This window comes from Canis aureus, chromosome 13 (assembly GCF_053574225.1).
Source record: "Canis aureus isolate CA01 chromosome 13, VMU_Caureus_v.1.0, whole genome shotgun sequence".
In the NCBI taxonomy this organism is placed as follows: domain Eukaryota; kingdom Metazoa; phylum Chordata; class Mammalia; order Carnivora; family Canidae; genus Canis; species Canis aureus.
In genome coordinates this window covers 30,205,036-30,230,103 of record NC_135623.1, presented here as the reverse complement: position 1 = coordinate 30,230,103, position 25,068 = coordinate 30,205,036, and the positions used below count along the sequence as shown (strand labels likewise).

The 25,068-nt window shown below is 36.0% G+C and overlaps 1 protein-coding gene across 18 annotated transcripts in view; it reads left to right on the top strand.

Moving 5' to 3' along the window:
* PPFIA2 (PPFI scaffold protein A2) overlaps positions 1-25,068 on the top strand; it is a 475,838-nt gene that overhangs the window by 324,959 nt on the left and 125,811 nt on the right. For all 18 annotated transcript variants that reach the window (XM_077845638.1, XM_077845653.1, XM_077845643.1 and 15 more), the window contains one exon: positions 9,612-9,728. In XM_077845638.1, the coding sequence (XP_077701764.1) occupies positions 9,612-9,728 (117 nt within the window). The remainder of the gene's footprint in view (positions 1-9,611; positions 9,729-25,068) is intronic.

Here is a 25,068-nt window from a genome sequence, read left to right as displayed (position 1 = left end):
TCACAGTTTTCAATCTTTCTATACTCACTGAAAAACACTGAAAATGAATATTACATATGAGCTCATCAAACTGCATTAGCTATATGAAGTTGTTTCATACTGGCTTTAGTATGCTTCAGTGGTGCTTACAAATCAATGGCCAAGATCTAGAGCTGGAAGGTGAAATACTATTGGCTCGGGGTCCTTAATTCTATCTGAATAAGTATCTCAATATTTATAATTTCCCAATTGACAGAAATCCATAGAACAACACAAATCCAAACTATTGAGGCTGGAGAGTTGCTTAAGTGTAAATCGTAAATCTGTACTGCTCTACTAGTAACTTTTCTTTGCTTTTTCATGTTGCAACGTCAGTGGAATCTAAGCGTGGAATTCAGCTAAATTAGAATAAGTATATGTGTAGAAGCAAATTATGTGTTAGTGTAGTGAGACTTCTGTAAGTCTCACTCTTGGAATTGTTAATTGAGTTTGGGGTAAAAATAGATGAAAAGAATCTTTGTTAATTAGATACGGGCACTGTCTGGAAGTTGTTGTTAAGGAGGTAAGGGCAAACTATGAATTCACAAATATCAGAATGACAATCCCTGGAGAATTAGCATGAAGAGTAGACATGATTTATTTTAAAAAGTAGTTGGGCAATTTTCAAAGTAAATTGAAATGTCTCTGCCACGTAGGAGTTATAAATAAAAATGATAAAAAATGTAAACAACATGATTTTTATTCCTAGGAATAATTGATGTTATATTCTAACTGTATCTGAATTGTTCTGCCAAAACAGGACAGGTAAATTCCCCTGCTATCACACCACAAAACTGTAGTCCTGACCTAGATAAATGTTTGGATTGTGTATGCAGTGAATCACTTCAGTAATTTTCAAAAGGCATTATAGCATAATACTTAAAACAATAAGTTCTGGCGGTATTGGACCTGGATGGGAAACCTATCTGTGTCACAGCTTTTTCTCTGTGATCCTAAGTACATTATTTATTCCCTCTGTGCTAGATTCCTCATCTGTAAAATCAAAATAATAATATCCAACTTATAATGCTTTTGGGAGGATTTAAGAGATTATGCTGATAAATTGCTTTGCAATTTGTGGCATGTAATAGATGTTCAACATTTAAGCAACTATTATTACTGCCAGTAGTTCTTAATTAGAAACTTAATTTCTAATTTTTTTTCTTATTTCTTAGCCTTCCTTACCTAACTTCATGGAATCTCCTGTAGATTAATATTTTCAAAAAAAAAAAAAAAAGGAGAGAAAAATCAAGTGAAAATTAAATTACACTGTTTTTCTTTTTTCACTTTTAGAATTCTGTTGACAGAAATGAATTTCTAGACTCCCTTGGAATTCCATTTTTCCATCTAACGTCAATCTATTCTAAATCTAAAGCATATAAACACAGCATCTACTGCAATACACTCAAATCGTGTTACCTAGGCTGCAATATACTTATATTTTGTAATATTTTTTTTAAGATTTTATTTATTTATTCATGGGAGACACAGAGACAGAGAGAGAGGCAGAGACACAAGCAGAGGGAGAAGCAGGCTCCATGCAAGGAGCCCGATGTGGGACTCGATCCCTGGTCTCCAGGATCAGGCCCTGGGCTGAAGGTGGCGCTAAACCACTGAGCCACCCGGGCTGCCCTATTTTGTAATATTTTAAGACACAATGAGACACAAAGGTCTGGTTAACTTTCATTAACCCCTTCTTAGCCTCCTTTATAGTTGCCTGTGCCTTCCACCCTGTGTGCCTCCTTATATTACAGCCTGTGAATATCCTACAAGACTAGGTCAGTGCTTCTCATTCTTTTCCTTTATTTTCTCAATGAGTTCTTCCATTCTCAGGGCTCCTTTCTAATCTTGAATCATGTATGAACATTGGGAAGATTTCAAGTTCACATAGTCTTCCATGTGAATGACTAATTTTCTTCTCCATGTATTCATTTTCGAGAAATTTTCCATCCAATTTTACTCCCTATTCGTCTTTTCCTTTCATATAGTCTGCTTTCATTCAGTATTTCTAGAGTGCCTCTTACTCGTTAACCAGTGTCTTAAGCACTGGGAATAAAGAATCAGATATAGTTTCTGGTCTCAAGGCACTCAGTGGCAAAATGGGCAGTCAGAAAACTCAGCTAATGTGATAGTGATCATTTGTATAACGTGAGTTATTGAAGAATGGTAAGAAATTGTGTAATTTTTAAATCCCTGGGAGGAGTATGGTCCCAGAACCCATCCCAAAGTGGGTGACATATAAGCAAAGACCTAAAAGGTGTTTCAGAAGCAGTCAAAAAGGAGGAAGCATGTGTCAAAGAAAACTTCAGTCCACTTCCTGTGTTTCTCCTTTACTCTCAGATGACTACCTTCCGACACCGGATGTGTGTGCGCATGTGTGAGCCTTCTTCCACTGAGCATTCACTGAGACACCATTAAGTATCCTACAATTTAGCTTAATTCTGACACTCCCTGGATATAGTATCAGATCCCACAGGTTAAAGGCTCAGTCTCACATAACTAGACATGTCATGTGACATGTCCCCCACTTCAGAAGTCAATTGTAAATAAAAGTTGTCACCTGTGTTCCTGACTCATTACCTGTAAGTCAGAGGTTCCCATAACCCCCCTCTTTGGATTCTGTTAATTTGCTAGAGCAGCTCAAAGAACTCAGGGTAGCATTACATTTGCCATTTTATTAAAGGATACAGATGAACAGCCAGATGAAGAGAATCATAGAGCAAGGTCTGGGAGGGTTTCAAGCCCAGGAAGTTCTGTCCCTGTGGAGGTGGGGTGTGTCACTCTCCCAGCACATGGATATGTTATATTCCACCAACCTGGAAGCTTTGGGATCTTTATGAAAGTTTCATCAGATAAGTGTGATCAATCATTAACTCCAAGCCCTCTCCTCTTCCTGGAAAATCTGGAGTAGAGTTGAAAATTCTAAGCTTCTAATCTGGCTTGATCCTTCTGGCCACCAGCCCCCATCCAGGAGGCATCCAAGAACCCATCCAAAGTCCCCTCATTAGAACAAAAGATGCTTCTAGTGTTTTTCTCAATGAGGAATTTACAAGGGTTTTAGGAGCTCCATGCCAGAAACTGGGGGCAGATAATATATATATATATATATATATATATATATATATATATATATATAATCTCACAAAGGCAACCTACATAAATGAAAAAACTCACAGCTATGATGCCGTTTTGTTTATGTGTGACTGCAAGCCCTTTAGTCTCATGAAGTATGAATAATAGGATAAAGTTGCACAGATGAATGGAGTCTTCATTATTGTCACTACATAATGTTTAATATAAATCATATTTGACTTAGTACAAACACACTAAAAGGTAGGTATTATTATCCTTCATTTTATAGCAGAGGAATATAAACTTGAGATTAAATACCTTGTACAAAATCATACAACCAATAATACCTACAGGGACTCAACCTAGCTTTTTATTTTTTTATTTTATTTTTTTAAAGATTTTATTTATTTATTCATGAGACACACACACACACACACACACACACACACACACAGAAAGAGAGAGAGACAAAGGCAGAGGCACAGGAGGAGGGAGAAGCAGGCTCCATGCAGGGTCCCCAATATGGGACGCGATCCCGGGTCTCCAGGATCACACCCTGGGCTGGAGGCGGTGCTAAACCGCTGAGCCACCCGGGCTGCCCTCAACCTAGCTTTTTAATTTTTTTTTAATCTAGCCTTTTAATGAATGCTATACTTCTGGGAATCATCTCCCAAACAAGCTATCTGTGTGCAATTACTTGTCTCAGGGTCTACTTTCAAGAAATCCCAAACGGGGAAAAAAGGATGATACAGATGAAAAGTTGATCCAAAGAAGGAAATTTATATAATGTGTTAGCACACTTTTTGGCACATTGTAAGAATTCAATGATTGACTTTTATTTTGTTTTGTTTTTTTATTGCTTCCTTTTTTTTTTCCCTTCCTTTACTGGAATGTAGTCTCCTGGAGAGAAGGGTTTTATCTGCATTTTTCCCATGTGGAGTCTGATCACTTAGAACAGTGATCAGTGAAAGTTTGTTGAATAAATGGATTAATACATCTTAACCACTAGAGAAATCCCCGAATGGAAATATAAATATATTAAATAGACTGCTATCTTCTCCCAAATCACATTTCTCTTAAGAATCTCATGTTTCTGGGGAGGCTGGGTGGTACGGTTGGTTAAGTGTCTAACTCTTGGATAAACTTCGTGATGTCAGGGTCCTGGGATGGAGCCCACATAGGGCGCTGCACTCAGTGTGGATTCTGCTTGAGATTCTCTCTACCTCTCCTTCTGCCCCTCTTGCTCTCTCTCTCTCACTCAAATAAATAAATGATAGATAAATAGATAAATAAATCTTTTTTAAAAAATCACATGTTTCTGTGCATTTCCTGATACCTTAAGTATCTAAGTTATCATCTTACTTATATTTTAGCTCTTTTTTGGAAGAGGACATTTTATATCATTTGAAAAACTCACTGAAACTGTTTTCATAAATCTCAAACTTTTGTTTTTAATAATGATTTCCATCTCCCTCACTCTTTGCCTTCAGAGTTCTTCTCCCAGATATCTACATTGCTTTCTCCCTCTCATCTTCAGGTCTATATGTAGAAATCACCTAATTCCTAATTAAAGTGAATAAATTTCTCCAGGCCATTAAGGAAAACAGTTGTCCAAAGGAAAAGGGATAGGAAAGGGTCTACCCGAAGACAAGGTGGGATCCCAGAGATAATCTGGTAGAAAAGATGAGGGCTGGGAAACTTTCCACACTTAGAGAAGACTGGCCAGCAGTAGTCCACTCTATGGGGTCACAGTTTGTCAGAGATTGAAGAGCCAAAAACAGAGGCAAGGCAAGAGCAAAACTTGGAAGATTGGCTTGGAAATATCCTGGGTTTGGAAATGCCTAGAAACAATGAGCCATGCTGTCAGAAGCTAGGTGAGCAATCAGAAAACACAGATAAGGGGCGAGGCAAAGCAACAAGGCGGAAAGCAGGAAGCACACAGATGCTAGAGTTTCAGTTGAGACACATTAGTTTTCTTAGTCTCCTGTTTTGTTTTTTTTTAAGATTTTTTTTATTTATTTATTTATTTATTTATTTATTTATTTATTTATTTATTTGAGACAGAGAGAGAGAGAGAGAGGCAGAGACACAGGCAGAGGGAGAAGCAGGCTCCGTGCAGAGAGCCCGATGTGGGACTCGATCCTAGGTCTCCAGGATCACACCCTGGGCTGAAGGCAGATGCCCAATTGCTGAGCCACCCAGGGATCCCCTCCTGTTGTTCTTTTCTTATCCAGATGATGTTTGCCATAGGAATATTAAACAACCTATAGTACTAGGAACACAACGAGCTGGTGTTCTATCCACTTGACCAATTTTCTCCCATTGTCTCCCACTGGTAAATTCTTAGTCATTCTTCAGAATCTCCACTTAGAGACTCTGCACTCTGTGTTGCCTTCCATGCCCCTTGTTATATTTGCAAGAACGCTTTTAGTTTTAAGTGACAGAAAACCAAGTTTGAGCAAAAAAAGAGAAATTTGGCGCACATATTAATGAAATGCCAGGGGTAGAGGTGATCTAAGAATGGCTAGATTTAGGAGCAGATGTGATTCATCACGGCTCGTTTCCATGTGCTTTTCTCGTGAGCCAGAACCGATGGTAAACAGCCATCCTGATCATATCCTATCAGCTTAACCCCCATAGTAGCAAACTAATCTTCCCTGTACCTCTGCCAGAAAGATCTTAAGGAATATTCTGATTTCCCTGGCTTGGATCATGTACCCATCCATTTGCCCTGAGCTCTGGCTCCCTGATTTACAGTCTCTAGGTTTAGAGCAGGAAAGGAGAATCCCACAGTGAAAATGTACAATGCTGTTACCAAAAGTAATATTGAAAGGATGCTGGACGTTTAAAAGCAAATGTCAACAGTTGCCACATCATGGCAGATCAATTAAAATGATTGTAGACATTTCCTCTTGACCAGATATTCATGGGCCTTCAGTGGATTGATACACTGAAAATGTAGGCACAACTATGCCTGGATGTGAATCTCTCCGGTGGGGAGATGGGGGGAGGATACATACCTTAATGCTTTACAAAGGATTTGAGGGTGGGAAGGTAGACGTACTTGGAAAGGAAATGCTTTCTCCCCATCCCCATTTTGTCTGTCTTTTTTTTTTTTTTTCATTTTGTCTGTCTTAAGCCATGTGAGACAATTGACAGAGTAGAAGGTATCACGATAAGGAGTTAAATTTTATTTGATTCCTACTTAGTTCTCATCAATCTGTTTATCTCAGTTTAATGACTTGTTAAGTGTGGATCATAAAATCTATTTTGTAGATTAAAATAGTTTAGCACAGTCCTTGGTACATGGTGAGTTTCCAGTACTTTCTTGCAGTTTTGTAACAACTGGGTAAGCCACAGAGACTACCCAGAAGCGATTCCTCCTACCGGCCTTTGCCATCTCATTTGTGGTAGGTCATGCTATTTAGAAATAAGGGATCCGGGCCTACTTAGGTATCCTAGACAAGTCATTGCCTCTTCCCATTCCCAGTTAGTGAGGGCTCAAAGAATGTTTTGGGACCATCACCTTTTTCTCATTCTGCTTGTGCTTGCAAACTAGTTCCAAGCCATCTTCTGATTTTGCTTCTTAAGCCTTCTGGGAGAATTTCCTGAAGAGGCCTCTGCTGCCTGGAGCCCCAATGATTTCTAGGTGAACTTCTCTGCCCCTTTGAACACATTTAAAAGGAGGCCCAACCCCCAAAGTTGTATTCCCAGGAGAGAAACTCTCACTTATTCCAATGTGGAAGAAAGAATCAAGATTATTAACACCTACAATTAAATCAGATGCTGAAGATTTGCTTCATAACTACTGTAGGTAATTTGTTATTGGGCAAAAATAGAACAGAATAAAACAATTTAACAATGATAAAAAATATAGAGGATTCTACATCTACTTTCCTGTTTCAAAAACCTGATTTACTGAGGCCTGAGTAAAAGCAAAAAAAGAATTTGCATGTTAGTAGTTGAAATTATGTCTTTCTTAGAACTGTCATGTTTGTATTCGTCGTAAAACATTTGAAATTTGTCATTTTTTAACACAGCTGCACAATTATATTTGCATACAGTTTTCCATATGAATTTGGTGTTTTGACTTTTTTTTCTTTTTCTTTTCTTTTTTTTTCTTTTTTTTTTTTTTTTTACTATTTGGGGCATTAGTTCACTGAGTCACTCAGTAAAACTTTGTAGAGAGCCTGCTTTATTTTAGGCATTAGGCCATGTTTAAAATTTATCTGAATTACTAGACCAATAGAAATTATTCTGAAAACAGAATTAAATATGGTATTAAATATTTTTAAAAGGTCTTTCTTCACTTCTAAGTGAATTAAATAATGGGACAAAATACATAGGATTTTAAAATTTATTATTACCTTTGTCAACATATTTGTTAAGTCATGGATGTTATCTTAGTGGAATGACAGTATACAATGCTTGAATTTTTAAAAACTCAAAATAAAATTTCATTATGTATTAATGATAATATAATATTACTTTTTTATTCAATAGACAATGTGTTAAGAATATAATATAAAAATGATATACCAAGGGACTATTTTATTCTTATTGTTCCTTTGATGTAATCCATTTCTATGGTAACATCAGAGAAATGTCTCTAAAGGTTCCCACACACCGTAAATCTTTATCTTGTATTATTTCTGGATGAATCAGGTTTATATTCTTTGTTTATCCTTATCCATTCATTATTTAAATCACATTTTTATTGAATAAAATAAACTTTGCATATAATATGATGTGCCCCTTCATATGAAAATATTGTTTTCAATAAGATATTCCTTTGAAAATTATTTTCCCCTGGGATATTATTAGGACTTCTGATAGCTAAATAAACAAGCAAAGGTATTATGTAAATAAAGGAATAGAATGTTAGATTTTAATCAATGAAGTATACACAATGGTTAACAGGGAAACTGTAACAAGTGGTTGATGGCAAGGTTCGTTTTCTCTGAGGAATGGCATCTCATCTGAATTTTGAAAGCTGGGATTGTGTTAACTGTGGTCTGAGCTGGGATAGAATGTTTCACGCAGGCAGTAAGATCAAGTTCATAAAATATGGGTGAGAAAACGCCCAGTGGATTTGAGAGACAGAAAGGAGGCCATTGTGACTGAAGAGATCATATAGGATATTCTAGAATTTGTTAAGAAGTTTAAATTCATGCTAAATAAGTTGGGAAAACATTAAGGTTCTTTGGAAAGCAAGGAGTGGCACAATACCACTTAAGTTTAAAAGGTGAATCTGAAAGTAAATAAATAAATAAATAAATAAATAAATAAATAAAGAATCTGGATGCTTTGTGGATGATAGATTGTAGATGGGCAAGGATGGGAGCAAAGGAACCAATGGTTTGCCGCTTTCAATTCTACAAGAAGAAGAGCATTTACAGAGTTGGTCTACATTATTGGTGATATGCCCTTACTAAAGGATATGCTGTATGTTCAAATGCTGGAGGTCATAAACAAGATAACCTGATCTCATGAACACGTCATTGTCTATCTGGGCCTTGAAGCAGTGGCAGGGATGGGGACAAACACCCAACCTCTTGTTGTTTTATATTTATTTGGTGGTTATTGGTCTACATGACAGACTGGTCTCATATATGATTGACTATTTACTGTGTTTTAAATACAATGGGAATTGATTTCCTCAAGAACCAATACCAACTCAGTATCGGAGTTGATAAGATAATAAGATTTGCCATGAAATAAATAAGTTATGATATTAATGTAAAATACTTTAAAAATATGTATGAATAGCAACTATATTTTAAAATACCATTTAAAAATGCTGGAATGCTATTTTTCCCCTTTATTACTAAGATCACTTAAACTAAAACTCTCTGAGAATCTTTCTTAGTTGAAAATACTATGTAAAATTGAGCTGAAAATTTTCAAGAATTAATTGCTTTCTGAGAAGTCTTTTGCAAATGGACTATAGCTGAACTAGCAGCACGAAGATAAGGGCCATTAAAATAATGAAAATGAGACCAATTTAATTCTAAGTACTCATGATAGTGCCACAAAATTAAGTCCAGTTTATGTATTTGCTTATTTTAAAATTACAGTTATGCTGCCTCTTAGGGTGAATGAATGTGCTAATAACTAGCCTTCTGCCTGTAATGTTTTCACTTATCTTTCTTTTATACATTAAAAGTACAAACCAATATGAATTTTAACACATTTCATAAATTAATTTAAAAGTAGTTTCTTAATTAATAACACATGGACCATGGCATTAATTTAGACACATTTCCAACCATATAGATACATTTTTTCAACTAGAAAATATTTTCTTCAGTAAATTTCATATTCCTGTAAGTACTATAAATATCGTTCAAAATGCTAACCTAAATGTTAAAAATATTTTTAAGTAATAAGTAAAATGTAATGTTTATTTTCTGATTATTTGTTTGTATTCATTACTTCTTTACCACATTTGAATAAATTCAGGTTTTCTATACATTATGCTTTATTTTAGATTTTTAAGGCATAGTGCTTTTATTTTGCAGATTGTTGCCTTGCGTGAACAAAATGTTCATATACAAAGAAAAATTGCATCAAGTGAGGGGTCCACAGAATCGGAACATCTTGAAGGGATGGATCCTGGTCAGAAAGTCCATGAAAAGGTAGGACAAGTAGGACATAGTCCTACAGGGAAATATTTACTTGCTATATCATTTGATAGAAATATGAAATATGATGTCCATGTAATAAACATTCTTATTTTTTTATTTGTTGGTCAAAACTTGATGATTTTTCTTTTCATTTATTGCTTTTAATTTGCTTTTCTTAAAAATAATATGTATTGTGTATTATTAGATAAGTAATTGAACTTCTCAATCCTTGGTGTCAGTTTGATTTTCTGAAATAGTCCAATTCCATATTTAATTGAACATAAGTAATTGAAAATATATCTGTACAGATAGGTATGCCAGTAGTATATATCCAGGACTTTTTTTTTTATCCAGGACTTTTTAAGTACAATAACAATAACTGTGATTTATAAATAGTTATTATGTACAATTGGTGACTAATGTATGGTTTATCACTGCAAAATTTTCTGGTAATCTCCTATTTGATCTAGTATTTTCCGTGTGTTTAAGGTCCTAACAGTACTCCTGTTGATGGGAAATTACATATAAGGATAGCTGAAGTCTTGAGACTTTTACTATTTTTTAGAAGGGAACAATTTTCCTTTGGTTGCAGCTTCCACCCAGGCTAGAAACCAGCAGTCTATTTGGCCCCTTTTCTGGGCTAACCCATTTGGTTCCAGCACAAAAGGAAGGTCAGTTGCGGGTTGGTCTGGAAGCAGATAAAGATTACATAGGTTTTGCATATTCTGTGCCTGAGACTTAGACAATCTGCAGGGATATTTGCCAGTCACATCTTTGGATGGTTGAATTCTTTAATCATCAAGACTGCATGAATTAGGTAGCTAAAATGATGTCATCGTGAATGCCAAGAGGTTTTAGAACATACGGATTAAGAAGCAAGTGACTGGACCACAAAACAACACCCCAGACTTCTTAGCTGCACATACACTGAACACTTCCTGATATATCCAGTTGAAACAAATGGAGGGGCTTCTTAAGTTTTCTCCTTCAAGTATAGAAACAAAGGAAGCCAAGGCAACCAGACTAATTTCCTGAGACTGCCATCGATTCTGCTGGCTGAGAAGCAAATAGCTCTTAATTTAAGGCTTCACCATTTCAGCCTTTACCCATGTATTTTTATAGAAATCTCAAACTGAATTTTAAAAATAAACTAGTCTGACAGCTAGATTTCATGAGGTGTATTTCAAATTTGGATAAAAGTATTTCTCATCCCTTCAGATAAATAAATTGACATTAATTCAGTAAATAAACCACCAAGCTCTTTAGAATAAAGTGTTTGCACACAAAACTCAGTTTAGGAAACTAGCATGTAGTTTTCTATTATTATTTCATTTTAATTATGTCATCAGTAATACAGGGCTATGCGTTTTAACAGAGAATTATAGAATCATACTCGTTTGGGTATAAAAATGGGCTTTGTGGTCATAAAGTCTTTTTCTTAGAAGTCTACAAAATACTGTAGGTTTTTTTTTTAACAGTGCTGTATTTATGCTAATCCAGAAAAGAATTAAAGAAATATGTCTTTGAAAGGTCATAAAGAAGTTGAGATCTTGTCTATTTCCTAACAAACTATTTGATATTCAAAGTGTTCTTCTAGTACTTTAAAGGAGAGGAGAGTACTCTCACACACATTTTTTTTCAAATGTTTTTTAAACATATAACCCCTAAATATCCAGGCATTATAAAATGTAAGACAATTCATGTCAGATTAACTTTCAGAAACTGGTTATAGTATCAGGGAGGACCTATGTATAATAGATGTTTGTTTCTACAGATTCTGAGGATTCTGAGTAGTTGGTGACATAAATACTCAGTCCCTAACGTTCTTTGCCTTTTAGTTCTCAGAGAAGGCATTTCAGCCAGTATAGAAGAGAAATTCTGTGCCATTGCTAACTTACTCTTCCTTATGGATGTAACTAAAGATTTTTAAACATTGTAATTATTTATATTATTTTTCCCCAATTTCCCGTAATTTTAAGAAGAATGATTTCCAAATGCTTTGAAACAATCATACACTAGTATTATCAAAATAGTATGCCCCTAGCCTCCAATGTAAGCCTGAAATACATATTATACATATATATATTTTTTCTAATTTAAAGTAAATGACCTGTTTCAATTCATATTACTCCTGAGATGTCATTCAAGAAAGTATTTTGAAAGTTTAAGGGTTTTTTTTATTGAAACATAATTGATATACAATATTATTTGTTTTAGGTGTACAACACAGTGATTTTGATATTTATATACCCTACAAAATGATCCACAATGTCTAGTGACCATCTGTCTCCATACAAAATATTTACAATATTATTGACTATATTCTTTATGTTCTGTATCACATCCCTGTGTCTTATTTATTTTATAACTGGAAGATTGTACTTCTTACTATTCTTCATTTACTTCATCCATTTCCCAATGGCTACCATCAGCTTTATTTTCTTGTATTTATTTATTCATTCATTCATTCATATCACATTTCTTTGCCTGCCATTCTTTTTTTTTCAGTTTTATTGAGATATAATTGACACACAGCATTGTGTAAGTTTAAGGTATATGACACAATGATTTAGCACATGTATGTATTGTGAAGAAATTACCACAATAAGGTTAATAAATACATTAATTACCTCACCTAATTACCTTTTATGTGTATGTGTGTGCATGTGCTAAGAACATTTTAGATTCACTTTCAGCAACTTTCAAATATATAATACAATACTGCTGATAATAGTCACCATGCTGTATGTTAGATCCCCACAATATTCTAACTGCTGACATTATAGACAAAACATGAAATGATATCTATATTATTACTATATTATATAGTAAATAATTACCATATTAATCTTCTAATAATATCCCAATTACTATATTAATCTTCCTTATATAAATACTTCTAATTTACACATATAAACATTATAAGTGTCTTTCCTTTTCTTTTTTTTTTGTCTTTCCTTTTCAAAATTATTCTCTGTCTCATGATCATTTAAAGAATATCAATAAAAAATAAAAAACAATAAAAAAATAAAGAATATCAATACCATTGAATAGCAAGTGTTACAGGATTGTAATTTAAATACTACCACTTGGGCAGTCCCAGTGGCACAGTGGTTTAGCGCCGCCTGCAGCCTAGGGTGTGATCCTGGAAACCCTGGATCGAGTCCCATGTCAGGCTACCTGCATGGTGCCTGCTTCTCCCTCTGCCTGTGTCTCTGCCTCTCTCTCTCTCTCTCTCTCTCTCTCTTTCTGTGTGTGTCTCTATGAATAAATAAATAATCTTTTAAAAAATAAATTAAATAAATCCTACCACTTAATTTTTTATTGGGAATTGTTTTTTTTTTTTTTATTTTTTTTATTGGTGTTCAATTTACTAACATACAGAATAACACCCAGTGCCCGTCACCCATTCACTCCCACCCCCCGCCCTCCTCCCCTTCTACCACCCCTAGTTCGTTTCCCAGAGTTAGCAGTCTTTATGTTCTGTCTCCCTTTCTGATATTTCCCACACATTTCTTCTCCCTTCCCTTATTTTCCCTTTCACTATTATTTATATTCCCCAAATGAATGAGAACATATAATGTTTGTCCTTCTCCGACTGACTTACTTCACTCAGCATAATACCCTCCAGTTCCATCCACGTTGAAGCAAATGGTGGGTATTGGGAATTGTTTAAATGGATATTCAAACAAAAAAAAAGGAAATATTAGTTTGGGGAGTGTCTTTGCATTGAATATTCAGTGAAGAATGTAGTATTAATGCATAAATTGTGAAGTGGTTGTTGGGGAGAAATATACAAAACTATTGTTAGATACTATGGAACTGCCAGAAAGTGACTTTTAAATCCTAGTCACAAGGATTACCCTTTACTTAGAGTAGTAAAGTTGCTTAAATTACATAGTCAGGGTGGGTTATTAGCCAACAGATGTTTTATGTCGGTGGCTTGAGAATTCTGTTGACAAAATAGTTGATAAAAATAGTCTCAAGAAAAGCACACTCTGAAACAGGCCTTATTACTCATAGAAAATCTGTGTAATTATTATCAACATTTTAAAAACAAAAAATTAAAAGAAAAAATAATCTTAACTGAAACTAGTTTAAATGTTTCTGTGGGACATGAATTTAATCAGTTGCTCTAGAAGAACATAAATACTCATAGGATAATAAAAATTTTCAGAACGCTAAATTTTGCCTTACTAAAAGTTCAGAACTGGGCTCAATAACTGTCTTCCTGTTGCTTTCTAGAGGGGAATTAATTTGTGAAATTTTGCAATAAACACACTGCTCTTGTAATGGAGATAATAATGCTCCTGACTCATATATTCTCCACTTCCAATTATTTTTTGCAGCTGCAAATATTTGCTAAGTGATGTGGATAAGTAGGATGTTCAGAAGACATCGTCTCTGTAATAAATTTGTTGAGAAACTAGGGTGAAAAATAATCATGCCCCCATTAATATTACAAAACACGATAAATAAGCAGTGTCAAAAATGATATTAGGGATGCCTGGGCAGCTCAGTGGTTGAGTATCTATCTGCCTTTGGTTCAGGTCGTGATCCTGGGGTCCTGGGATCGAGTCCCACATCAGGCTCCCTGCATGGACCTGCTTCTCCCTCTGCCTGTGTCTCTGCCTCTCTCTGTGTCTCTCATGAATAAATAAATAAAATCTTATAAAAAAGGATACTGGAGTTTAAAGAAGAAATAAATTAAGTGTGATGAGAGGTGTCAGAGAGGCAGCATGGAATTTGTTTGATGTCTGTCCACCTGAATTCTAATTCCATCTCTGCCGGTTACTAGCTGTGTGGCCTTGCACCTTAACCTCCCTGATCTTCAGTTACTGGTAAATAGTCCTACGCAACTTACAGCTTTGTTGTAAAGGGTAGAGATGCTGACTAGGAATAGCAAAACTTGATTACAAGCAATAAATAGGGTGGTTAGAATATTTATTAATACTATGTTTTCATAGTCATGTGTTTTTCAATAAATATTTAGTGGCAACCTTATAGATGATGCTAGGATATAGGTTCTGGTCTAGGTGGCTGGGATGTAGTCATGAACAAGGCGGGTAAGGGCCCAGGCAATAAACAAGTGCATATAAGAGGCATGAATGTGATCAAGGGCAGATGTGAAGTATGTTAAATAGACATGGCAAGGAAGCACTTTCTTATTGGGTAGGGTTTGAACTGAAGCCTGAAAGAGGACACGGATTCAAGCACATGGAAAAGCTTAGAGTTTTTGAGGCAAAGGGAAGAAAGACTCAGTGCAAATGCACCACGGGAGGAAAAGAGCTACTTTGGCACATTCTTGGGAAGGAAGGATGATAGAGTCATGGAAGCCAAGTGGTCAAGGGAGAGTGCAGGAGGAGACAGGGCACAGCAGTGAACAGGCCAGATCATCGAAGTACTTGTAGGCTGTGGTAAGGAGTCTAATAGTAGGGGATCCCTGGATGGCTCAGTGGGTTAGCACCTACCATCAGCCCAGGGCGTGATCCTGGAGTCCCGGGATCAAGTCCCGGGATCGAGTCCCACATTGGGCTCCCTGCATGGAGCCTGCTTCTTTCTCCACCTATGTCTCTGCCTCTCTCTCTCTCTCTCTCTCTCTCTCTGTGTGTGTGTGTGTCTTTCATGAATAAATAAATACAATCTTAAAAAAAAAAAAGAAAAGGAGTCTAATGGTATACTCAAAGCAATGGGAAGATAGAGGAGTGTTTTAACTTGGGAGCATCTTGATTAGATACCTTTAAAAAAAAAAGTCATTCGCACTACAATTATGTCTCCATTTGTCATTATTTCACACATCAGACTTCTGAAGTAGAGATGTTTCCTTTCTTATTTTTACTGATAATGAAATTGAGGCTTACTTTGAAAGATTAAATGACTCATTTGTCCAGAGCAGAACCACACCCTGGTCTTCTCACCTCCAGACAATATATATTTTCACATTCCTTGTCACACGCCTGCATAATTTCTATAGGTGTTACTGTTGATTTTTTAAAAATTCATTCTAACTCATTCTTAGATTTTCTTATCTTTTCTTCTTTTATTATTACATATATTCATTTGTTCTTTAGAGGTGATTATTTCATTCTATTCAAGAGTGTGCTTAAAAATTGTTTTCCTTTAAATTTTTCCCCCGACTTCTCCCAGTGATTTTTTTCACTCTGAACAGATTTTCCAAGGCAATGGAATTCCAAAATTTTGATCAGTACAAGTAGGGCTCTTCAGTCTGGGCAAGAGGGGACCGTGATTGGGTGGGCCTTGCTGTGGCCCTCTGTGCCTCTCTACAGGGTGAGATGTTTGGGAGACCAGAGAGCACGGTAAACCCATGAACCACACTACCACTGTTTCTTGACCACATGCCAGGTACCTGGAAGCCCAGACTTTCCAACCAGACGGCCCTTCACTTGCCTCCAGGGCCTTTCTTGACTTCTTCCCAGGACCCATGTCCACAGTCTGCGTGCCATCTCATGCACCCCTTCCTAGTTGAAGCAGTGGCCAAAGGATGCTTGTTTGCTGGGGTTCTGCAAAATTTGAAAGTGTTGGCTGAGGTGTCTATTCAAGCAAACCCAGATCAGTATTCTGGAAGAGCTGAGACTAGAAAGAGAAGGGGAACAGACTACAGGTGAGGGGCCTTATCTGACAAAGAGAGTCCTGGCGTAGAACTTCAAGGAGACGGAGAATTATTATTTAGAATCTGGTCTAAAAGTCAATGTGAAGGTGTATTTTCAAGGAATACAGTAGGTTGTATTTTTACTGGACAGTTTGCTGACTTGATTTATAATCATTCAATATTTAGATTTATGGTATGTGGACCTCTCTTTGCTGTTTTGCCATGCCCTTCCCCCACCCCAGATGCTAGGGACACACCTGTCTGCTATCCACTGTAAGAAATACATTTAATTTCAGCTTTTTCCTCAACAGCGTATTACATCTATTTGCATGGATGTGTAAAACTGAAACAGAAGTCTCACAAAACAATAGTTACATCCTGCCATGTGCAGTACATTTTGATATTTCTTATTCATCAGTGACTGGAACATTAATTCTTCACAGAGCTAAGAGTGAAGGAGGCAGCTGATTTGTCAGTGACCCCACAACCTGTGAGGCATATGTTACCACGTGCAATACATTCAGCTCCCCTCTCAAGCTTCCTTGGCTTGTCATCCTCACTTTGAACCTAAGTACTCCAAATGAGCTGCTTGTTCCCCATTGTTCTTGTTATTCTCTTCTCTTAGAATCTGACATTAACAGATGTCATCAAACAGTCATTCATGACTGTTTTTAGATCAAAATGTATCATAACAACTGAAGCAACAGTAATATGTAAACGCAAAAGCTAAAGAAATACAAAATCAGAAATGGATTTTTATTTACATTTTTAGTTCTGATAGGCAGAAAAACTATGGCCAAAAAAAAAAAAAATCCACAAAACAAAATGAAGAATAAGTGGCAAGAATAATCCTCAGATCAGAAACTCTAGGAACTAAGTGTGTAATGTTTGCAATATAGAACTTTGGTCATGAAGGACATTGAACTGAAGTGTTACAAAAAATGAAATATGACATTTGCCTTTACCAAAATTAAGAGTCTTGTGGATTTCTAGCAATACACTGCTATGTTTTAGATGAACAGCCAATGGTAAAAATAGGCACTTGCAAAAAAATAGGCAATATGATCCTCAATGATGACAAAAGGATTTTATTTCATCATGCTTTATGGTCTATAATGAAACATCATAATATGAAAATTCTTAGAGTCTCACACAAAGCTGAAAGATGTACATTTAAGGATTTGGCTTATGGATATGCCACATTTCTTTTTTTCTAAAGATTTTATTTATTCATGAGAGACACACAGAGAGAGAGGCACAGGCACAGGCAGAGAGAGAAGCAGGCTCCATACAGGGAGCCCGACGTGAGACTCAATCCTGGGACCCCAGGGTCACGCCTTGGGCCAAAGGCAGGCACTCAACCACTGAGCCACCCAGGGATCCCCCCATATTTCTATTTAAAAATACTAATAAACATAATTTGTCACAAATGACATTCTTTTAGAATCCTTTGCTAAGTTCTGGTTGAAAGCTGTCATCCATGGGATGACTTCCATGTATTAACTGCGTTTTGGCCATTTTTATATTCCTTCCTCACAATGTGTCAACTACTGCCAACAACTGTTCTTCCAGAAATTTAGTTGTTGTCAACTGTGGCTTATTTTATGCATTATTGTTTAAGCCCCAATTTCTTCTCTGTATCAAAGATAATTATCATTTGGATTTATTTGCATCCGAATAGCCCTAACAGAATATTTTCTTAGGGGCATCAATCCCATATATATTGTAATCTAATTTCTCATAGTAACTTGTAATAATGTGTACACTTCTCTTTTATTCTTCATTTGAATTTTCAAGCAGTGAAGCCAACTGAAGGGATGGCATTAATGAAGGGATGGGATTAATGAATTTGCCATCTTCGGCCAAGTATAGCCCTAGATACATATGGCTGGAGTGGCTTAGAGGTCTATGATTAGCTAGGAGAGGGCCCAAGTTTAGGACATGCCATGGTTCATTCATATGGACATGAAGCTTGCCATATCCGTTTTAAAGTAGCTGAGTTGGAGAAAAGGCTTGTGACCAAAAGTCAGGCATCTTCTGTATGAGATGGCAAAAATGAGAAATAAAAATCTTCCAGTGTTGTGTGAGAACTCATTAAGCTCAAAATAAATCTCTCTCTGAATGCAGTGACTGCGTTTTTATGCTTTAACTATGGCCTTACTAGATGGGAAGAGAAAGGGGAATGGACTTGTCTATCTTAGAGACCAGATTCGGTATCATTTATATTATCAGCCCAGATATGAGGGCAGAAGAAAAAAAAACACACCTTTGCTGAAGTAGGATATTTCAGACTTTAAAATACTGATTCACAGAATTTGACAGAAACTATGTTCGTTTATTTCCAACCTATTGTCATAATTTGAGTGTTTATTTATACCAGGGATTTGCTCCCTTAAAGTGGTATAAAACAGAACGAGAACTTTTCCTTCCCTATGTATTGTCTCATCTGCTGAGCCAATGCAGGAAAGTTTTAAAGTCTATTATTCAGATGCTCTCCAGTTGACCTATTTCTATTTTTCACTTTTATAGAGTTTATCCATCTTATCATTTCTCATGAAACACTAGTTTGCCAGGAATTTGGTGTGTTTTACACAATACACTCGCCCAAAAAGAGAATTCCTAGGACAAGAATATTAGGAAATATTGTGCTAGATATTTTTTGAACTAACATCTTTACTGTAGTATTCATTAGAATTTTTATTTTTATTTTATTTATTTATTTTTTATATTGTCAAGCTCCAAGGCAAGTGGTATTCAGCTTTTCCTGAATACTTGTATGACCAGAAATCCCCTTTATCTGCAGGGAAATTGCATATGCCAGGACGAGTATTCTGAAGAATATTCCTAAGTGCTGGCTCTGGCCTTTTATAGATAGGCAAACCCTTCTTCAAGTTTGTGTGGAAATCTTATTAACAAAGGCTACACACCAATAAGAACAAGATAAATAACTGATATAAAGCCCTTAACAGCTTTCCAAAAGTGCTTTTACACAGCTGTTTTATTGGATCCCTGTAATAACTCTGTGAGGTTTGTAGAGCAAAGATTACTGGCTCAGCGTCTTAGAGCTTGTGAACAGGAGGAGCTGACGTAAATAGCGTAAGTACCCAAATATTAAAGTGAATGTGGGTGAAGAAAGGCAGCGTTATCAGCTACCTGATTTCATGGATTTCAAGATAGAAGAGTATTCGCTTTAAGCAAAGTCTTAAATGTGTCCGTGTGCCTAAAAGCATGAAAGAACTTATAAGACTGAGCATGAACGTTTAAAAAATTCAAAACTGAAACTTAGACAAAGACAACTTTGTTGTTCCCTGTGTTGATGTCTCCAGCAATCATCTAGTCAATTGTGCTCCCCCCAGCAATTCTTAGTGTGCTCTCCTTGTCATTTTTTTCCTTTATCCCATTCCTATAACATACACAATTCTTCCAACTAAAAAATAAAAAGTCTCTCCTGACCTTACTTCCACCATCAGCTATTGCTCTATTTTTGGCTCCCTTTTGCCACAAAACTCTTTGAAGGGGTTGTCTGCTTATAAATCTATTCCAATAAGGTCTTTGTCCCACCACTCCATGGAAACCATTCCTGTTACTCTCATCACTAGTTTTATGTTGGTAAATACAATGACCAGTTCTGATCTTTTGTTGTGGTGGATGTCCTAGTAGATCACTCTTTCCTCCTCGGTTCCTCTCCACCTTTTTTTTTTTTTTTTTAACTGACACTGCAGGAAAGTACACTCCCTTTGTTTTTTCTGACTTTACCAGTGGCTCTGTCTCAGTCTCCTTCCTTTCTTCGACCATATTCTTCTTCCCAACTTCTTAATGTCAGAGTGACCCAGGGCTCAGTTCTCCATTTCTTCTCTTGATTGCCATCAGTCTCATAATCTTAACTAGTATCTGTATGCTAATGATTTACAGACCCTTACCTCTACTTTAGACTCTACAACCAAACACATTTATCCAACCACGTATTGAACATCTCCAATTGTACATCTAAAATATATTGCAAACCTAAGATGTCAAAAACTTATCTCTTGTATCCCCCACCCCCAAAAATTAGCTGCATCTTCCACATCTCGGGTGATGGAAACTTTGCCTTTCCAGTTGCTCAAGGTGAAGAATATCAAGTCATCCTCACGTCCTCCCTATGTCTCACACCCCACATCAAACTGTAAAGAAATCGGATTTGCCTTACCTTCAAAACATATCTAGAATCTAGCCACTTCTTACCATCTCCATTTGATCACTCCATTCTGAACCACTATCAACTGTCTCTCACCTGGATTATTGTAATTATTTTCTGGCCATGCTCTCTGCTTCTCCAGTATGCCCTCTACAGTCTATTTTTTTTTTAAGATTTTATTTATTCATGATAGTCACACAGAGAGAGACAGAGAGGCAGAGACAGAGAGGCAGAGGGAGAAGCAGGCTTCATACTGGGAGCCCGACGTGGGATTCGATCCCGGGTCTCCAGGATCGCGCCCCGGGCCAAAGGCAGGCGCCAAACCGCTGTGCCACCCAGGGATCCCTACAGTCTATTTTCAACATAGCATTGACTCAGACTGATGTTTTAAAACCTAAGTCTGAACAGGTCAGTCTGCTCAAAATTCTGCAGATGTTTCCCATTTATTCAAGGCTTTACATTGTGATTTGCCCTTTTTTGTCTCCCGACTTCACCTCTGACTCCACTCCAGCAGCACAGGCTTCCTGTTAAATTGTTCTTCTTTCTGCCTACAATGCCCTTCTCCCAGTTATCTATATGGCTATCTCCCTCACCTCCACCAAGCCTTTGTTGAAATGCCATAACATATTCTAACATGGCATATAATTTGTTTATTTATATTGTCCATAATTTATTGTCTATCACTCCAGCTAAAGAATAAACTTCACGAGGGTTAGGATCTTTGTTTTATTCCTGATGAGGCTCAAATTTCTAGAACACCTCCTGACACATGGTGAGCTCTTAATAAGTGTATGTTCAATACATAAATAAATGAGTACCACACTATTTTAACTACTATTACTTTATACATCTTAATTCTTAGAGCTTAATTATAATATTTACTTCTCAGATCCCATTTAAAGACTCTATTAAGATCTTATTGGAATTATTTAGTTAATATATTAATTTAGGGGAGAATAGTCACCTCTATGGTATACCGTCTTACCATCTGTAACATGGCTTCTGTCTCCATTTCTTTATGTATTATTTACTGTTCTTCAATAAAATTGTTAATTTTTCACATAGAGATCTTGAAGATTATTTATTCCTAGCCATTTTGTTGCTATTTTAATTGTTTTCATAGTTTTTCTGATTAATAATGGCATAGAAAATGCTGTTGATTTTTCGGTATTGATATGGCATCTATCAAACCTGCTAACTATTGGTTTCAAGAGTTTGTTGTCATCTTAGACTTTTCTAACAATTAAAAAGAATTTAGAACGTTTTTATTCTATTTTATCTCCCCCTGCAACCAATTTTTATTTCTTTATTTCTTATATATTGCCCAAGACTTCAATGTTCAATACAATATTCAGGACTTCAGTACACTATGGAGTAGCATGGGTGAAAGTGGCATCCTTGACTTTGTAAAGTCAAGCTTTATGAATTATAATGATCTAGACTTTAATGATAATGCTGCTCCATAGTATTGTGGTGCTTTCCATAGTAACCATTTCTCAGATTTGGAACTGCCTATTATAAGTTTTCTAAGAATTATTATCAAGAATACAACCTATTTATCTCTTAGAATGATAATTTCATTGATAGATATTCTGATGATGAACTATTTTTCTTTACCTAGGGCTTAAATTTTTGTGTTTTAACCATCTGCATACTTCTCCAACAAAAATCAAATTTTAAATTTTAAAAATTTTAGGGACACCTGCGTGGCTCAGTCAGTTAAGCATCCAACTCTTGGTTTGGGCTTAGATCATGATCTCAGGGTCGGGAGATGGAGCCCCATCTCGTGGTCTGTGCTCAGCACATAGTCTGCTTGAGATTCTCTGCCTCTGCCCCTCCCCATGCTCCTCTCTCTCTTTAAAATAAATAAATAAATCTTTTAATTTTTTTTAAAGATTTTTTTTTTTTTTTTTTTTTTATGATAGTCACACACACAGAGAGAGAGAGGCAGAGACACAGGCAGAGGGAGAAGCAGGCTCCATGCACCGGGAGCCCGACGTGGGATTCGATCCTGGGTCTCCAGGATCGCGCCCTGGGCCAAAGGTAGGCGCCAAACCGCTGCGCCACCCAGGGATCCCTAATTTTTTTAATTTAAATTTAAAAACAAAAAAAAATCTTGGTTTACATTTATTATATTTACACTGGTTACTAATTCTTTACATATTTAAGTTATGATCTGATTAGATAAGATCCAATGAGCTCATCTACAGATAAGTTGAGCCCTCTTTTGACTAACTTGACTGCAAAAGGACTCAAGTGACCCAATGAACAGTAAATCTGGTAGCACCATTGCTCTGCCTCAATTATCCAAGAACCCCTAAAACTTAATCAGGTCAGAAGCACCAGTTTGTTTTATTTGCTTTTGTTTTGTTCATTTAACATTTAACAATGAACATTAAATGTTCATTTAACATTTAACATTGTTTTGTGAAAAGAGAACTAGAAAATGTCATAAAGTTGCAAGTAAGCATTTTTTTTTTTCAAAGTATCATTTTTGAAAATAGATGGCCCCTCAGAACCAGATGCCATTGGTTTCTATGTACCATTGAAATAGCCCACTGACATACAGGCTAAATGAAATCTTCTATACCAGTCATTGGCCCGTTTTTGAGTTCCACCAACAGTAGAGTAGTGACATCCCATGTCAGAGTGCTTTTTCAGGGATAATTCCTCCTTCTACAGGTGACACCACTTTGAGGCCTAGTTTTACACCTAGTTTCCCAAACTCATCAAGATGACTGAGCCAGGAAGGTCTTCCAGACTCAGCCAGACACTGAGCTAGAACCATGTGTAATATTCGGCATTGGACTCAGATCCCTGTGTACACTCCCACTTCCCACATGTAGGTTCTTCTCACGAACTCTTGGAAATCTTTCTGATCCAGTCAATTGTCTTAGTTTATAGGATAACTCAGAATAACACTGAACTTTAAAATTGAAAGGAAAGCAGTTTTGTTTTTCCTTTCTGCCCTGAGGTTTCCTGGTAATTACGCAAATTACCCTCCTGCTATCCTCTTTTATATCAAGAGTCACTGGAAGAGACAGTTTGTCAAGGTTTCATTAAATATTCTTTTTTGAGGGCAGAGGGGTACCTACTTGCCTTACATTTACATATCTAAAAGGAGTGCTGAGTGATTCCTGTGGAAGAATAAAAGATCCTTTCTAATGTTACTTCCAAATTCTATAGCTAAACAAAGAAGGAATTCAAAATTTTCAGTTATAAACAAAAATGAAAAACAAAAAACAAAAATCCCCACTGTACACATATATCTTTATATCTTCTAACTAGATTATTTAAGAATTTTATAGATGAATCATATCTATTCATATATTCATACCCATATAATATGGGTAATAGCTACTTCTTACATTTCCGAGTGTTATGAATATCAGTCATGAGAATATTGAATAGAAATTCCTCATATTTCATCTAGATTCAAGACACTACAAAATGAAATGTATTTCTATCAAGCCACATATACCAGATATAGCAAATGAATATTCTAGTTTAAAAATTATGAGAATATTAGAACTTCAGAGTAACAGTTATTCCTCAGGTTAAAATATTCTTGCTTTCGAATTTGATGGAAGTTAAAAATGGCTTAGAATGTACAGGAATGTATATTTTATAATTATTAATGAAACATAATTGATCACATTATACTAAAGAACTGACAAGTGAAGGCTCATCAGCCAGATATTTTAATTAAATAAAATTTCTAGGTATTTTTGTGTCATAATGACTTTGGAAATCTCAATGTTGAATAATAAAATGATTAATGAGGAAGTAACTATAAGAGGTCATTTGGTCTAGAAATTTTCTAAGTAGGGCAATATTCAGTCAACTCTGTTATAGAAACTTATTTCTTACCATCTTTCAAAAATAAGAGATAGTTGTCTTTCCATCTGAAACACTAATATATTTTAAAATAATTAGCTGGCACTAGAATAAAGAATACTAATTTTTGAGATATATTATCATATCTTTTATTACATTCATTTCACCAATCATTTTATTACTTTATTATTTTAAATTCTCTCCCTCTGGGCAGCCCGGGTGGCTTGGCGATTTAGGGCCGCCTTCAGCCCAGGGCCTGATCCTGGAGACCTGGGATCGAGTCTCACATCGTGCTCCCTGCATGGAGCCTGCTTTTCCCTCTGCCTGTGTCTCTGCCTCTCTCTCTCTCTTTCTCTGTCTCTCTCTGTGTGTCTCTCATGAATAAATAAATAAAATCTTTAAATAAAGAAAGAAATAAATAAACAATACATAAAAAATTCTTTCCCTCTTTATGCCAGACAGTTTTTTAGGTTTGCTGACTAAATTGTTTACAGTAACTAGTAAAATACCTGGCCAATACTTATCTGTAGTTCTTAACCTCAACTAAATATACAATTACTCAGGGAGGTTAAAAACAATTACACATCTGGACCGCACCATTGGATATGGTTTGGAGTGGGATCCATTTTTTTTATTAAAGTATAATGAAATACATAGTGTTATATTAGTTTCAGGTGTATAATATAATGACTCAACAATTTTATACATAACTCAGTGCTTATCAAGAT